Below are 18,660 nucleotides of genomic sequence, written 5' to 3'. Positions count from 1 at the left end.
TACTTTTCGAGTTATATCTAATATTGCGTTTTGACTTGACGCTTTTTTCGTCGACCTACGTTGTATTATACCGCATAACTTTCTACTGGATGTACCGCTTTTGATAATTCTTTTTTTGTTGGAAAGGGGATATCCCTAGTTTGGTACCGTGATAAGGAAACCAGGATCTGATGATGGGATCACAGAGAAATCGAGGGAAACTCTCGAAAATCCGTAATAACTTTTTACTGGGTGTACCGATTTTGATAATTTTTAATTTAATCGAAAGCTGATGTTTATCATGTGGTCACATATAAATTTTATCGAGATCTGATAACTACTTTTTGAGTGATCTTTCATAACGTGTAGTTGCTTGACTATTTTTTCGTCGATCTACGTTGTATTACTTGTCGATGTAATTGAAGTGGGTTTTTTTTTTCGTTTGTGAGCAAACACAATTATATTCTAATACTAGCGACTCGTACCGGCGTCGCACGGGTGCAATGCTGATACTAAATATAAAATATATATAGATGAAAAGATACTAATATATAAAAAATATATTGTATTTCATTATTATGTATATATTATATATTAGTACATTATTATATTACCGTTGCGTAGGTTTAAAGATCTTAGCATACAGACTGCGGAAAGCGACTTTGTTTTATACTATGTAGTGAAGTATAAGTATTCATGATACTCGTTTGGTGTTGACTTTTTGGATTGAAGGCGAGATCTATAATAATAATAATAATAATAATATACTTTATTGCACATGTAAATAAAGAACAAAATTTACATAACAAGCAATTATGGTAACAAATTGTTCAACCAGGCGATCTTATTGCTAATAATTGTATTTGCTCGCAAACGAAAATTCAATTACATCAACAAGTAATACAACGTAGATCGACGAAAAAATAGTCAAGTAACTACACGTTATCAAAGATTACTCAAAAAGTAGTTATCAGATTTCGATAAAATTTAAATATGATGATATCAAATATCATGATAAACATCAGCTTTCGATTAAATAAAAAATTATCAAAATCGGTACACTCAGTAAAAAGTTATGCGGATTTTCGAGAGTTCCCCTTAATTTATCTGGGATCCCATCATCAAATCCTGGTTTCCTTATCATGGTACAAAACTAGGGGTATCACCTTTCCAAAAAAAAAGAATTATCAAAATCGGTACATCCAGTAAAAAGTTATAATACAACGTAGGTCAACGAAAAAAGCGTCAAGTAAAAACGCATTATTATCATCATTACAGCCTATACAGTCCACTGCTGGACATAGGCCTCCACAAGTTTATGCCAAAAATAACGTGAGCTCATGTGTTTTGCCCATAGTCACCACGCTGGGCAGGCGGGTTGGTGACCGCAGTACTGGCTTTGTCGCACCGAAGACGCTGCTGCCCGTCTTCAGCCTGTGTATTTCAAAGCCAGCAGTTGGATGGTTATCCCGCCATCGGTTGGCTTCTTAAGTTCCAAGGTGGTTGTGGAACCTTGTTATCCCTTAGTGCCGTAGTCACACAGCACACGCATTATTAGATATAACTCGAAAAGTAATTGTTAGATCTCAAATAAATTTAAATGAGACCAAATGACACACACCTCTTTTCGATTAAAATTTTTTTATCGAAATCGGTCCACCCAGTCAAAAGTTCTGATATCCACATACATAAAAAAATACAGTCGAATTGAGAACCTCCTCCTTTTTTGGAAGTCGGTTAAAACAAAATACAGTCGATTTGAGAGCCTCCTCCTTTTTTGGAAGTCTGTTAAAACAAAATACAGTCGAATTGAGAACCTCCTCCTTTTTTAGAAGTCGGTTAAAAAGCAATCTATCTTTATTATTCAGACAGTGTAAGTAGAGAAATAAAATAAAAACAAAGTAAATTTTATTATCATAGATAATCATCAAGATATCATAGATAAAAACGAATTAAAATAAACTTCAACAATAAATGCTAACAAGATGCTAATAAATTTATTATTGTTAATTGATATTGTGAATTGAGCGTGCGCTACCCGACACGGTGACAAACAACACAAGCTTCTCCCTCCAAACCTAGCGGCAGACTGAATTCCGATACCCTGTGCTTGAGTTACAGTAGTGAATACGCCCAGATTTTAGAAAAAAATCTATAAAAATTCAAATTTGGGTCTTTTGAAAAAAAAAATTCTTACGTATTGTTCAGTATTCAATTGTCTATCAATTGGTGTCGGTTGCAAAATAAAATAATGTTTACTTTACGAGGAGATGCATATTATCAATCACTATTTCTCATTTTTGTGGTATCGTTGTAAGGAGATTATTTAACATCTATTCCTTCAAAAAAAAAAAAAAAATCTACCATTGTATAATCAAAATTATGCAGAATTTAACTGTGTTTTTATTAGTTTGATTCTTTTTTCCATTAACAAGTAGATAGCTCCAAAAAAGTGCACAAAAAACGGCTAGCGCGGCGTTTTGGTCAGGGAGGCGCCTTAAGTCAATTACAACATTTTAGGATACAACAGTTTTCTGACATATTTCAAAGAATAATTTAATTTTAATTTTTAAAATCTTAATTTTATCTTAGTCTTAATCTTAATTTTACACAGAATAATTCCATCAAACGCCGAAGATGATAGATCAGATAGCCAAACATCCCAGACAGATAGTCCAGTTCGATCACCTACACCGAGTAATGTTTCAACGTCATCAAATAAACCCTCAAGCCTTAGTCAATCAGAAAGCGTAACCAATGAAAGTGCTAATAATAATCACGAACGAGACGCCAGCCCGGTGTCAAACACCAAACAGTTGACTTTAGAAGAAGAGAATAGACAGTTAAGAGAAGCCCGAATGTGCAAAGTCTGCATGGATAATGAGGTAAATAGAATTTTTCTTATTTGCAGAGTTTTTGCTAGCGTGTAGAGAATGGTACGGTACGGCTGGGTATGATGCGGTTCGGTTCGGTTCGGTTCGGTACGGTACAGAGCGTGTGCTGCAGGTGAGCGTGGTGTTCCTGCCGTGCGGACACCTGGTGTCGTGCGTGAGTGCGTGTGTGAAGCGTGCAGAGATTGGTACGGTACGGTTGGGTATGATGCGGTTCGGTTCGGTTCGGTACGGTACAGAGCGTGTGCTGCAGGTGAGCGTGGTGTTCCTGCCGTGCGGACACCTGGTGTCGTGCGTGAGTGCGTGTGTGAAGCGTGCAGAGATTGGTACGGTACGGTTGGGTATGATGCGGTTCGGTTCGGTTCGGTACGGTACAGAGCGTGTGCTGCAGGTGAGCGTGGTGTTCCTGCCGTGCGGACACCTAGTGTCGTGCGTGAGTGCGTATGTGAAGCGTGCAGAGATTGGTACGGTACGGTTGGGTATGATGCGGTTCGGTTCGGTTCGGTACAGAGCGTGTGCTGCAGGTGAGCGTGGTGTTCCTGCCGTGCGGACACCTAGTGTCGTGCGTGAGTGCGTGTGTGAAGCGTGCAGAGATTGGTACGGTACGGTTGGGTATGATGCGGTTCGGTTCGGTTCGGTACAGAGCGTGTGCTGCAGGTGAGCGTGGTGTTCCTGCCGTGCGGACACCTAGTGTCGTGCGTGAGTGCGTGTGTGAAGCGTGCAGAGATTGGTACGGTACGGTTGGGTATGATGCGGTTCGGTTCGGTTCGGTACAGAGCGTGTGCTGCAGGTGAGCGTGGTGTTCCTGCCGTGCGGACACCTAGTGTCGTGCGTGAGTGCGTGTGTGAAGCGTGCAGAGATTGGTACGGTACGGTTGGGTATGATGCGGTTCGGTTCGGTTCGGTACGGTACAGAGCGTGTGCTGCAGGTGAGCGTGGTGTTCCTGCCGTGCGGACACCTAGTGTCGTGCGTGAGTGCGTGTGTGAAGCGTGCAGAGATTGGTACGGTACGGTTGGGTATGATGCGGTTCGGTTCGATTCGGTACGGTACAGAGCGTGTGCTGCAGGTGAGCGTGGTGTTCCTGCCGTGCGGACACCTGGTGTCGTGCGCGGGCTGCGGCGCGGCGCTAGCGGCGTGTCCGCTGTGTCGCGCGGCCGTTAAAGCCCTAGTCCGCGCATACCTCGCCTGACCGATTCGTTTTAGGTATGTACGTCTAATTACGTCGTTTGTATTTTTGTTCCTATGATATCTAATCGTTTATATGCTCGACATTAATCGAATTTAATGCTTATTTAATCTGAATATTATTGTATCGATTGTTATCATATTGACAGATAGTATATGGAGGTTAACAAACAATGGTCTTTTGAAAATTCATTATATGTACCTATATAAGATAAGTGTTGCGTCTTTCTCTTTGAATTTGATTACATTAAATTTTATTTAAATCTCATATGTGCTTAAATTGTGTACTTTATTATTAGATTATATTATTACACTAAAGCTGTACCTCACGGTTTCATCTAAAATAATTTAAAGGAAAAATATACTAAAGTATTATAAAGCTTTCCTCTGTAAATGGACTATCCAACATAAAAATAATTTTTCAATTCTTACCATTAGTTTCTGATATTAGTGCATTCAAACAAACAAACAAACTCTTCAGCTTTACAATATAAGTATAGATTCTTTAAGTAATTAATCAGACGAATATCTTTTTATTTCAGAGATAAATACTCAAAGTGTAAAATTAAAACATTGGAATTGATTCAAAACTGTTCAGTGCAGCGAAATGTTTCGATAGGAGTGTATCAATAAGTTGTTTAGTATGTTTCTGTAAATCTATGTTTCGTTTTATCTGTACGCCATATTCGAATATACGACATTACATTAATTTTTTTAGACTATCAATTTTTTTTAACAAAATAAGACGCGTAATTTCTAGTTTGCTTTATTCTAAGGCCTATAAATATGATCAAAGGGGATGTCCATAAATTACGTCGTTAAGACTTCGTAATAACTTTCCTAAAACACGAAATAATTTCCAAATAAAAGATGAACATAGTTTGCTACTTATAAACTCAAAAATTACTGAATTATGCATAATTCAGTTTATACTCATTCCTATACTCCAAGGACCTTCCGTATTGGGTACTGATCGAGTTTCATATAACTAGCTTGTATATATACGTAATTATAGTTCAAGCTTTGCAAGGATAAATAGGTCAGTTAGGCATGTTGAATGTCAATAAAAAAGCTGTCTTCTAGAATTTTAAATTTTCATGTTAAGGGAAGAATGGGGGGAATGGTCTTAAACAAATATAAATTTGTTAACGTAACTAGTGGACGGCCCCTTTATCTCATTCAGTTGATGATCAAGTCATCATTGACAGTACCATCCATGAACATACTTTGTACATGGATACATCAGTACTATTGTATAATAAAACTCTAAAATAAGTAGGTACTGTATCTTTACTCTTGTACGGTTAAAAATAACGCTCTTAATGAATTGTCTTGCATTTTACATGCTTGTTAAATATGTACAGGGCCGGATTTATGGGTGGGCAACCGGGGCTACAGCCCCGAGGTCTCCACAAACGAGGAGGCCTTACATTAAAGACTTCGGAAAAAAATTCAATTTCACACTAGTAAACTATGTAAGCTACCATTTGAACGTATTAATTATGAAATAGTCTGCCCTTACCCATAAGGGAGGCTAAATCACTATTGATTTTTAAGAAACACTTTAAGGATTACTATCTTAAGATGGAGACGATTTAGTGTAATATGGTGCAATTTCTTTTTTTTCTTTCTTTTTGTTTATATGTTTATTTGTGTTTTTATCATTTTACTTAATTTTTATCTTCAATTTACGTTTATTGCTTACACCTTTATTAGTTTATGATAGAATATATATTATATTTTTATTCTTCTTTTTATTTCTTTATGTATTTTCTGTAAGTATTAGAATTTAGACATTTGTATGTAAGTTTATTAAACATCTACACCACCTACCCAATTAAGATAATAAGTTTCTTTTTTATGTTTGGGTTGTCTGGAAGAAATGGCTAATTAGCCATAACCCCACCCATTGTACTGTGTACTGTCTGTAACTATCTTTATGCTCTGTTTGTTATGTATTTGTGGTGTACAAAAAAGTATTAAATAAAATAAATAAATAAACAACTTCATATTTTTTTCGCGTTTTACCTTTTAAAAAAATCGTTCATTTTATTTGAAAAATAATTTGGGGCCAAGGGGCCTCCACTCCTGTGTTACCCCGAGGCCTCCAGACCTCTAAATCCGGCCCTGATTTTGTATGAAATATTTCAGTTTTAATTCGTAGTGTGTAAAAACGTGCAAGTAATTATGTAAGCTACCATTTGAGCGTATTAATTGTCTAATGTAGTTTATACTTAAGAAAGATGTTCATAATATAATGTATCGGTAATACCGGTTTCAGTGACAAATTAAACAAAATTGATTATTGTTAAATAAAATTAATTACCTAAAATACTATATTAGTTTTCTTGAGATTTTAAAAGTCGAAAACAATTAAACATTTTAGAATGGTGAAACAATTATCGAACAAAATTATTAAATGTTGCTAGCACCAAAATTATAATAGAAATGATGGTGAAAAATACATAAAATAATATAATAGTTTAAATATATTTCAATTAGTAAAACAATATAAATAAAAATCTCACATTTTGTAATATAAACTATTGTATTAGCCTCGTGATTTTAAATCTAAAGTACGACAACATTTTACTGGCAAGCATATTGTACAAATTTGTTAAACTATTATGTTATTAATTCATTACAACTATATGTAATGTAAATTGAACTTTTATCATTTTAAAAATACACAAAGAAAAAGTTTGTTTGTCTTTTTGTTTTGTGTTGTCTTTTTGTTTGTTTTGTTCGTTGTGTAAAGACACAAAGTGTAACTAAAGAAATAAATACGTAAAGTTGTAATTTGAAAACAGATAGAATACTAAAAAAAAAAAAAAAAAAAAACATTTTCATTAACTTCTCTACGTGTAATAAAATATTTTAGACATCTATTTCCCTTTTTTCATACTAAATACAATTACGTATTAGAGTAAGAGGTACTGATTAAGATTATGAACACAAACTAAGTCCTAATTTTAAATAATTTACTAAATAAACTGTAACTAAATAAACTGTATTTTAGCACTGCAATTATTTTTATTGAGTTTGTGTTTTTCACCTTTTTACAGTGCTAAACCTGCAAGGTATTTCAAGTGTATACGCTTCAGCCTGTAATATCCCACTACTGGGCATAGGCCTTTCTTCCCATGTAGGAGAGCTTAATCCACCACGCTGCTCCAATGCGGGTTGGCGGATATATTCCCTACTATGAGTAACCATCGTTATCAGGCGTAGATGATAACAACCGGGACCGACGGCTTAACGTGCACTCCGAGGCACGGTGGGGAGACCCACAGGGTCTGCACAAACACCCAGACCACGGAAAATACCATGTATGACCAATACAAATGTTTGTCATGTGCGGGGATCGAACCCGCAACCGCCAGCGCAACAGGTTCAATCCGTGGCTGTAACGCCAACGCGGCGTCCTCATCTCAAGTGTATAATGTATGCAAATTAAAAAATAGAGTATAGTAGTAGACTACTTTCATGTGAATTGTACCACATCGAATCCTGTGGCGGCTGTCCGGAAGAATACACAAAGATACGTTAAGTACAAACCGCGATAATTTATATTATTGCATGTATACAATGTATTTAAAATTCGACGCGTTGGTGCAGCGGTCACAGCACTGATTGTTGCCCTTGCGGTCGCAGGTTCGATCCCGGCTCCTTACAAACCTTTGTAGTGTCTACTTAGATGCTTGGTCGTGGTCTGGGTGTTTATGCTTTTGTGTTGTAAGCGTTTCCGAATCCGAATCACAGGAGAGTATCCTACTGGACGTGGAGTATGAAGGGTTTGTTAGCAATAATTCTTAGCTGTGCATTATAAATGAAAAAGGTACTGACCAAAAAAAAAAAACGAAAAATGTGAATAATATGCTTTATTATTAAATTGTATTTTTTTTTTTGGCAGTGTCGTTTGTAATTGATACTATTGCGTTAGACCTGATATTGTATTAAATTGTTAAACGATCTGAAACTTTATGGATTAGCTTATAATATAATATTATTCAAAAGAATACTGTTCCTTAAAAAATTAAGACACAATACTGTAGCATATAAAAGTGAATGTTGCATGTCCCCGTGTCTACAATCTAGTTAATTTTGTCATGTGATTAGTACTATAGTATGGTGATGTAGCTTGTAATTATTATATTATTAGTATAATTATACAGAATAAAATAATATTAACATATAATCTGTGTTTTAGTTACACTCATAATGAAGAAAATGTATTTTATTTTTAAACATTATACAATTTACAACTTAAGAACTAAATATTTACAGATAGTTTTGGTATAAATAATGTTGTGCCAAGAATGCTTTCAGCATTTCCCCGTTGAATTGCTAAGCCGATTCTCTGGACAAAAAAATGCACCAGCCCTCTTGTCACCAGTGAAGACAATAAGGCGAGGAGTTATCTCATTCAAAATTTTTTTAGCACTGTTATTCCAAGGTCCAAGTGTTTCGACTGCAAACGGCACAAAGATTTAATTTGGAATTAGTGACGAATATTTGTGCCGTTTAGTCGTTTCAGCTTTTTGATTCGACAATCGCACAGAGGGTGATTTGACCCAAAAAGCTGGTCAAAATTCAAAAATTCAAAATTTATAAATATTAGAAAATTTTGCTACATAGTCATAGATAAGGACATAATGAATGATATAGCGTAAACTTTCATTCACTCTTACTTCGTTAAACATATCAATCAATCGTCATTTTACCGTCTCGTTTAGATCGTCTTTGTTCTATACGGTTTGCTGCGAAAAACAATTGAAATTTATATTTTATTTGAAACAAGATTAAGTGAAACTGAACTTTTTTATACAATGGACCTTTATGCACCAGGTATGTGTAATTAATGTTTATTAGTAACTTGGTATTATATTGCTTAGTATTTTTAGAAACAAGTTTTTTTTTAACTACCTTCAACATATTATTTATTTTATTCAAAGATTAAATACTTAAGTTTTTTAAATATGTTTCCCGAATGGTCCCAGCTTGTATTTTTTTTCTACTATTAACCTAATGAGTTGTAAAGAGAATTACATAAAATTTAGGTGCCACTAAGTGCCACTTTTGGAATGATATTTTTTTAATTAAATTGACTCTTTTACAAAGCAAAGTTTTATTTGCGTTCAGATATTTATTAACCGTATTTTATGGTTGTAGGTTCTTCTGGGTTAACTGTTTTGTCAAGACACAGTATATATATGATGACTAAGAATATAAATGAGAAGAGTTTTAGCGAAAAAATAGATAAGGTACAAGAAATAATAATAAATAAATTCAGTTTAAATAGTAAGGAAAGGAAAAAATTTATCATTAAATTTTCAAAGCTAAAGTCGGAAATGAAGTCACGGTGGATAGCTGCAAAAAGAACAGAAGATAAATTTTTGAAAATGAATCGAGATTGGCTGCAAGGGACAATATCAATGACGAGAAAAAAAATATCAAGTGTTGGTCGTCCCTCTAAAGACTTTGAAGACTTATCGGAGCGTAGCAAACGTCGCGACGTTTATTTGCAGCCAATCTCGATTCATTTTCAAAAATTTATCTTCTGTTCTTTTTGCAGTTATCCACCGTGACTTCATTTCCGACTTTAGCTTTGAAAATTTAATGATAAATTTTTTCCTTTCCTTACTATTTAAACTGAATTTATTTATTATTATTTCTTGTACCTTATCTATTTTTTCGCTAAAACTCTTCTCATTTATATTCTTAGTCATCATATATATACTGTGTCTTGACAAAACAGTTAACCCAGAAGAACCTACAACCATAAAATACGGTTAATAAATATCTGAACGCAAATAAAACTTTGCTTTGTAAAAGAGTCAATTTAATTAAAAAAATATCATTCCAAAAGTGGCACTTAGTGGCACCTAAATTTTATGTAATTCTCTTTACAACTCATTAGGTTAATAGTAGAAAAAAAATACAAGCTGGGACCATTCGGGAAACATATTTAAAAAACTTAAGTTGATAACTCCTAGATAGATATACTCCAGATAGCCCCTATGTACGTGATAGCCCATATGTACTTGATAACACCTATGCACCTGATAACCCCTATGTACCTGATAGCCCCTATGTACCTGATAGCCCAAATGTACCTGATATACCCTATGTACCTGATAGCCCTTATGTACCTGATAGCCCCTATGTACCTGATAAGCCCTATGTACCTGATAGCCCCTATGTACCAGATAGTCCATATATACCTGATAGCCCCTATGTACCTGATAGCCCCTATGTACCTGATAAACCCTATGTACCTGATAGACCCTATATACCTGATAGCCCTTATGTACCTGATAGCCCCTATGTACCTGATAAGCCCTATGTACCTGATAGCCCCTATGTACCAGATAGTCAATATATATACCTGATAGCCCCTATGTACCTGATAGCCCCGATGTACCTGATAAACCCTATGTACCTTTTAGCCCCTATGTACCTGATAGCCCCTATATACCTGATAGCCCCTATATACCTGATAGCCCCTATGTATCTGATAGCCCTATATACCTGATAGCTCTATGTACCTGATAGCCCCTATGTATCTGATAGCCCCTATGTACCTGATAGCCCCTATGTACCAGATAGCCCCTATGTACGTGATAGCCCATATGTACTTGATAACACCTATGCACCTGATAACCCCTATGTACCTGATAGCCTCTATGTACCTGATAGCCCCTATGTACCTGATAGCCCCAATGTACCTGATAGACCCTATGTACCTGATAGCCCTTATGTACCTGATAGCCCCTATGTACCTGATAAGCCCTATGTACCTGATAGACCCTATGTACCAGATAGTCCATATATACCTGATAGCCCCTATGTACCTGATAGCCCCTATGTACCTGATAAACCCTATGTACCTGATAGACCCTATGTACCTGATAGCCCTTATGTACCTGATAGCCCCTATGTACCTGATAAGCCCTATGTACCTGATAGCCCCTATGTACCAGATAGTCAATATATATACCTGATAGCCCCTATGTACCTGATAGCCCCGATGTACCTGATAAACCCTATGTACCTTTTAGCCCCTATGTACCTGATAGCCCCTATGTACCTGATAGCCCTTATGTACCTGATAGCCCCTATGTACCTGATAAGCCCTATGTACCTGATAGCCCCTATGTACCAGATAGTCAATATATATATCTGATAGCCCCTATGTACCTGATAGCCCCGATGTACCTGATAAACCCTATGTACCTTTTAGCCCCTATGTACCTGATAGCCCCTATGTACCTGATAAGCCCTATGTACCTGATAGACCCTATGTACCAGATAGTCCATATATACCTGATAGCCCCTATGTACCTGATAGCCCCTATGTACCTGATAAACCCTATGTACCTGATAGACCCTATGTACCTGATAGCCCTTATGTACCTGATAGCCCCTATGTACCTGATAAGCCCTATGTACCTGATAGCCCCTATGTACCAGATAGTCAATATATATACCTGATAGCCCCTATGTACCTGATAGCCCCGATGTACCTGATAAACCCTATGTACCTTTTAGCCCCTATGTACCTGATAGCCCCTATGTACCTGATAGCCCTTATGTACCTGATAGCCCCTATGTACCTGATAAGCCCTATGTACCTGATAGCCCCTATGTACCAGATAGTCAATATATATACCTGATAGCCCCTATGTACCTGATAGCCCCGATGTACCTGATAAACCCTATGTACCTTTTAGCCCCTATGTACCTGATAGCCCCTATGTACCTGATAGCCCCTATATACCTGATAGCCCCTATGTATCTGATAGCCCTATATACCTGATAGCTCTATGTACCTGATAGCCCCTATGTATCTGATAGCCCCTATGTTCCAACCGTAGTTTGCAAGCACAATTTTTATTATGTTACCAACTTAAATAAATGAGGAGATTCTCAATGAATCTTCTCATTCTCTATCCTATTGTGTACTGTATTTTTGTGTTTTACATTGCGAACGCAATTTCGAATTTATTTTCGGCAATAAAAAAAAAATCGAGGTGATTATACCTTTTCGTGTGCCGCCAGGGGCCGTCCGGGTCTCCCACGCTACGCCACGCCACGGCATTATGTATGAGTTAATATTTAATTTCCTTAACATTTAGCATAATTAAAGTAAATATTGATAAGCTCATTGTATAAGTTTAATTTATGCGTTCAAAATCCATTTCTTGTTTATTTATCATATTATCGAGCCGTATAAATAATTTAATTATTTGAACTCTACTCACTCGACTTAAGATCATAGAACTTCAAAAGAACTTTAACGTATGTACAGATCAAAGTTGTGTTTTATTTTCGACATTAAGGTGAAGAATTTTCAACTACGAATAGGATATAACTATTGAAGTTAATATTAGTCATTTCCTAGAAAAAAGTGTAAGTATAATTATGATTTTCGCAACAAATATGTATGTTGCACAATGTTTGTTTGTATCAACACATTTAAAAAGAAAATATCAATATCAACAATACGTATGGTTTAAGATACTTATTTTAGTACTAGCGGTGTCCGCGATTTCGTCCACGTGGAATTTAAAAAAAATATTGTTCACTTCGCAGAGTTACTAAACAAATAAATTTCTAAAATAAAAGTAGCCTCCTTATCATCATCATCAGCTATCTGCCAGCGAAAGTCCCGTCAAAATCGGTCCAGCCGTTTCAGAGATTAGCCGGAATAAACAGACAGACGGACAGATAAAAATTGTAAAAAATGTTATTTTGGTATATGTATCGTGTATGCATCCATATGCATTTAGTAAAAAACGGTTATTTTAATATTACAAACGTCTGTTACTCCAATTCTATTTGTTTGTATAGATAATAGTATTTTTTCAATCTTTTTTGTTAAAACAGATAACTGTATTGTCTTAACTTTGTATTTACTTATCACTCTAGTTAACTTTTTTCAAGAATGTAGTTTGTTTTCCTGAAGCCTGCCAACACTAGCAGTTAGGCGCCGAAGTTACTGTCTGGAAAAGTGGACGGGAATAGCTTGAAAGCACGCACATAAATAGCGTAGACGCCGCCATGCGTCGACACGACGCATTTGGAACTATATTAATATGCAAAATGCGTTGTAATGTCCTCATACAGATTTAAAGACACATTTAATTCGTTATTACAAGTATCGCCGATAAAAAAAAAATGCAATGACCATTCTGGTTTAGTGATGAGTTGCACAAATATTGGTTTCTGATATGGGTGTTTTGTTCTTATAACACTGACAATCGTACCTCGCAGAGAGACCATAATAATTCCTGGTGGGGAAATTATCCGTCAACACGTAATGGAGCGGTACAGTGAAGTTCCAACCCACCCCTATATAAAAGATAATTCGTTTGCCTGGATTTTTTTAACAAGGCTTATAAAATTCAGTTAAAAATGAAAACTTTAACGTTTTCCTGACCTTACATAGTCAAATGTTATAATATGTTGGTCGGTCAAAACTTTTTAAAAAATGACTTATCTCATAAGAAGAGAGGGTGTCTTATACATAAAATGTAGAATGTTATTGACATAACAATTCGCCTATAAAACATAAACATAACGCGATCATAAAACAATTGAATAAAACTCCATTAATTTATGCAAGAAATAATATTTTATTAATGTCTAGGTAACAGAATACAAAGTATTATCGAGAAAAATCCGGTATAGTCAGAAAATAGAATACGCATTATTGTGTTTGCTTGCAAACTAAAAAAGAACCGACTTCAATTACATCGACGAGTAATACAACGTAGATCGACGAAAAAATAGTCAAGTAACTACGCGTTATCAAAGATTAATCAAAAAGTAGTTATCAGATGTCGATAAAATTTATATGTAACCACATGATAAACATCAGCTTTCGATTAAGGGGCTACATTACCTTAGCTCGAATTCAGATTTCACCCATACTAAAAACACATGAGAATTGAGAGCGCTTGGTTGTTCTTCGCGCGAATTATATGTATTTTCTCCCCACAAACATTATCAATAGTTATTTTTTAAAAAACGCAACATATAAAATGTTCTTCATACTTATTTTAATTACCATGATTAATCTCAAGTCCATAACTTCTACAATTACTGAGATATTAAGGTTTTAATACAAAAATAGAGGTAATTTTGCGATTTTTTTTTGTATCGAGAAAATTTTATGGAATCGTGTTTTCAAAACATATGAAAGATAGTTTATGTCCTGAACTTTACTATACATAAATTTCAAACTTAAATATTCAGTAGTTTGGAAGATATGGACATCCTGCCGAGTGGAAAATAAGCTTTTTGAGGTAGCATACACTCTTAAATTAAAAATTATTAAAATCGGTACACCTAGTAAAAAGTTATTGTGGATTTTCGAGAGTTTCCCTCGATTTCTCTGGGATTCCATCATCAGATCCTGGTTTCTTTATCATGGTACCAAACCAGGGATATCCCCTTTCCAACAAAAAAAGAATTATCAAAATCAGTACATCCAGTAGAAAGTTATGCGGTATAATACAACGTAGGTCGACGAAAAAAGCGTCAAGTAAAAACGCATTATTAGATATAACTCGAAAAGCAGTTGTTGTATCTCAAATAAATTTAAATGGGACCAAATGACAAACACCACCTTTCGATCAAAAGATAATTTGTCGAAATCGCTCCACCCAGTCAAAAGTTCTGAAGTAACCATACATAAAAAAAAATTAAAAAAAATACAGTCGAATTTAGAACCTCCTCATTTTTTGGAAATCGGTTAAAAATATCTGTTTCATTTCCACGCCCGAAAGTAAGCATTACAACTCATCTCAATAATATTTTCATTATAGCTGAAAATAAATCGTAATAATTGCTAGCCCGTTGTTACGGTACGAGAAATAAATATTTTAATTTGCTTTCCGGAGATATGATCACCTGTGACGGGATGCGACTTGTAAGTGGCTATTATGGTAACAGGACAACTAGCCTTCCTTTTTTCCCGGTATGTGATTTGCGGTATCATTCTTGTTTATTAGCGAGAAAGATTATAAATTATAAAATTTTATGTAATTCGCAATCCTTAACTTGTTTAGTTTATAAACATATATAATTAAATTTATTAAAATTTTGCCATTTTTTACTATTTATATCATTCACGAACAAATATTTATTTGTTTGAATGCTTTATCACACCTGTCCGAATGGCTTTCTTTATATTGTCAATTTAAACAAGCCGTGTAATTTATTACGATTAAGTTAATCAAAGGAGGTGGCTAAACTATCACAGCAACACCGATGAGTCACTATTTTCGGGATTACTATGCGTATACGCATATTATACGTAGCACCGTAAGACGGGCTTAAAATGCAGGATTTCGAAGTCCCTATCTATTGAAATACATATTAAACGAAAATAAAAAGGCATCATTAATAATAATCACGGAATAATTTAAAGTGAAAACCCTATCCCAAATCAAACTTTACCGTTCCAAGTAACTCCTCATGCGTCCCTATTTACTTGTCTAGGCATCTATTTAAACGTAAGTATTTCCTATTTACCCCCTTAACGTTCCCTTTAACTTCGTATCAAATCTAAATAAACATTATTTTAAATATTACATAATTTTATCATAAAAATTTATTACATTAATTTATCTTTTGGTGAGTACGAGTATGCAATGATAAATTATTTGTTATTGGAAACTAATTTTGTTAAGTGAACATTAAGAGGTGTAGATTTTAACCAAGTTTTAATAGTCACTAAAAACATAAATTCTGGTAACAGTGGAGGTGAATACGTTCATTATACCAACTTTTTGTAATTTTCCCACTGGTTTGGCGATAATAAAGGCAAGATGAGGCATCTCATATATAATATAAATTAATCATATCAATATCAAAAATTTTAATTTAATTAAAATCATCGCCGAATTTTATTCCCGGTTACGTCACAATTGATATAGAAGTTCCTATTAACCCGGTTTTACGGCAATCATTAAAAACGGATTGAATTTCATAAAATTTAAATCGTAAACAAAAGCTGATATTGAATTTTGCGCAGATAAGATATAATTATTTGATGAGAGCTAGTTAAGAAGTATTAAATGTTAAAAAAGTTTCCGCTTATAACATCAACGGCAACATCCTAGCATTTTTCCCTATTTCGCCTTTTCTCGTTCCAATTCGAAGTATGAAAGGGGACAACCCCTATATATTATTAATATATTTAATATATTTTGTTAAAAATATTTTTATCCAAGAATATCTTTTATATTTTTTTTCTCATAATACATATAGTAAAATATGGTTTTATTATAAGAAAATGCATGGACTTAAACAACCAAAAATCAAAATCCTCATATACAATAGCCTTGTACGTAGCAACATAGAAAACTGCAGTATGGTCTGGCGGCTGCAATGCTACTTACTACTTGAGACTAGAGCCTAAACAAAAGCGTTTTCACCTATCATAACATGAGTATATCGTCAAAGAGTGTATCGTCAAAAGGTTGACATCTTATGACCGTAGAGTCGATTTTTTAATATGACTCTGGAAAACAGAAGAAATCCACTGGACTATGTCTCTGTGTAAACTTTTTCATAATAAAATCGACTGTTCCAGCTTATTTTGTAAGTTTAGCACCATCTAGATACCTACGTAGTGTAATGAAACCTCTGTCTCAACGACGACGGACGGACACTTTTTGGTCGCCAATCCGCAGTCCCTAGAACATCGAATTTGCTAAATAAGTACAGTAACACAATAGACATAAACGCGATAGCCTATTAGGCAGGGTTTCGGCTCCTAGTTATTATAAAATTATGTGCCTAATTTAGTAATTAAAATTATAAATTTGGATAACAAAAAAAAAATTATTATAAAATTAATGTTTGTATGAATGATCAAATTTAAAGATATTTTGAGTAAAAAATGAGTATAAAACTCTCAAAGGACATTAGATTCTTATTTTAATAAAAAACTCCGACCTTATTATCATATAGCATTAAATACACGAACCTATGAATTAAATAGTGTGTCCTAAGTCAACTTGCTACTGCAATGCTTGCAATTCCATTTATTTAATAATCGTTTGAAGTTTTTAATTGGTATTTCAGTAAATTTCGTTACAGTATCTATCGGAGAAAACCTTTTTAACCGTGTAATATCAAACAGCTTGGGTCATGACGCTTTCTCTGAAGCTATTGAGTAACGATTCTTCGATAATGATTGATTTTAGGGTATTATTGGGTATATTATTTATTTATTATTATAGTCTAATATTCCGAGCTCGTAATGTATTGTATAATGTACAATATCTTATACACACACCTTACTCATACTTATACTATATGATACTTTTCTCATTTTTTCTTTGAGAATGTCGCAAAAAGGTAGTTACGTAGCTAGAGACACTAATGTGTTGCCAAACACATTCCATACAGTATCAATAATCTGTCATTGAACATATGCAAGAAAATACTAGCTTACGTTAAGATTTGTATTGTGAATACAATCGTCTAATGGCGTTATATGATAAAAAGAGTACATGAACAACAAGTGTGAGTTATCTTCTGTAGGTACACAAGTTTTCAAAGAATAAATAACTTCGCTTCCTTTACGAATTACTCATAAAGCTTTGTCGTGTCCTTTCCAAAAATCAGTCCTTACGCAAGCTTAAGGAAAATTTCTACTATTAATTGTTTGCGATGACTATGTCTAAAATAAATATATAATGTTTGTTTTACATTTGTCAAAATACAATGAGATTTATTTATTTATTTACACTTTCTTACACATAAACACAAAAGTAACATAAGTTTAATTAAGTAAAAAAACAGATAGCCTTATCGCTAAAGCAGCGATTTCTTCCAGGCAACATTTAGGCAGAGGACTAAAATTGATTGTTAGTGGGGATAGGGGCGCAAAATATGTACTATCACTCATAAACATAAGTATATGATGATGATGACTTGATTTACATATACTATTATTTTTCACTGAATTTTTGTCCCAAAACAATAAATCAAAGTTTTATATCACACCTGAATAGGGTAGCTTTCTGTTGGTGAAAAAGAATTTTCATGATCGGATCAGTATTTCCGAAGATTACCCGCTACAAACAAACAAAGTTAGAAACTTTACCTCTTTATCATATTAGTATAGATATTGCGTATTCACTTAATTATTTTTTCGTCGTCCTACGTTGTACGGTTGAACCGTTTTCACTGGGTTCATCGATTTTGATGGTTCTTACTTTAATCGAAAGCTAATGCTTGTCATGTAGTCTTATTTAAATTTGATCAAGATCTGATTACTACTTTTTTTGTATTAATTTTTTTGTCTACTTGCGTTGTATTAGTGGTCGATATATTTGAAGTCAATTTTTTTTTCGTTTGCGAGCAAACACAATTATTTATAATCGAAAGGTGGTGCGTGTCATGTGGTCTTATTAACGTTTAATTGCGATCTAACGATTACTTTTCGAGTCATATCTAATAATGCGTATTTATTTTATTATTTTTTTGTCGACCTACGTTGTATTATAACCACATAACTTTTCACTGTGTCTACCGATTTTGATCATTCGTTTTAATCCAAAGCTGATTCTTGATTTTCTGCAGC

At 34.5% G+C, this 18,660-nt stretch overlaps 1 protein-coding gene and 1 long non-coding RNA gene across 2 annotated transcripts in view; one reads left to right on the top strand and one right to left on the bottom strand.

The window, feature by feature from the left end:
• Nucleotides 1–4,764, top strand: part of LOC123658305 (baculoviral IAP repeat-containing protein 7-like) — a 19,475-nt gene extending 14,711 nt beyond the window's left edge. Inside the window, 3 exon segments of the mRNA XM_045593744.1 lie at nt 2,594–2,864; nt 3,937–4,073; nt 4,598–4,764. Coding sequence (XP_045449700.1) covers nt 2,594–2,864; nt 3,937–4,059 — 394 coding nt within the window. The 3' untranslated portion in view covers nt 4,060–4,073; nt 4,598–4,764.
• The window catches only part of LOC123658308, an 18,706-nt gene extending 46 nt beyond the window's left edge, over nt 1–18,660 (bottom strand). Inside the window, exons 1-2 of the long non-coding RNA XR_006743852.1 lie at nt 18,517–18,660; nt 17,438–17,441 (exon numbers count right to left, since the gene is read on the bottom strand). This is a non-coding gene — a long non-coding RNA (uncharacterized LOC123658308). The remainder of the gene's footprint in view (nt 1–17,437; nt 17,442–18,516) is intronic.

This window comes from Melitaea cinxia, chromosome 12 (assembly GCF_905220565.1).
Source record: "Melitaea cinxia chromosome 12, ilMelCinx1.1, whole genome shotgun sequence".
Lineage (NCBI taxonomy): Eukaryota > Metazoa > Arthropoda > Insecta > Lepidoptera > Nymphalidae > Melitaea > Melitaea cinxia.
The sequence above is the reverse complement of the archived record's forward strand: the minus strand, read 5'-3'. Positions and strand labels throughout refer to the sequence as shown.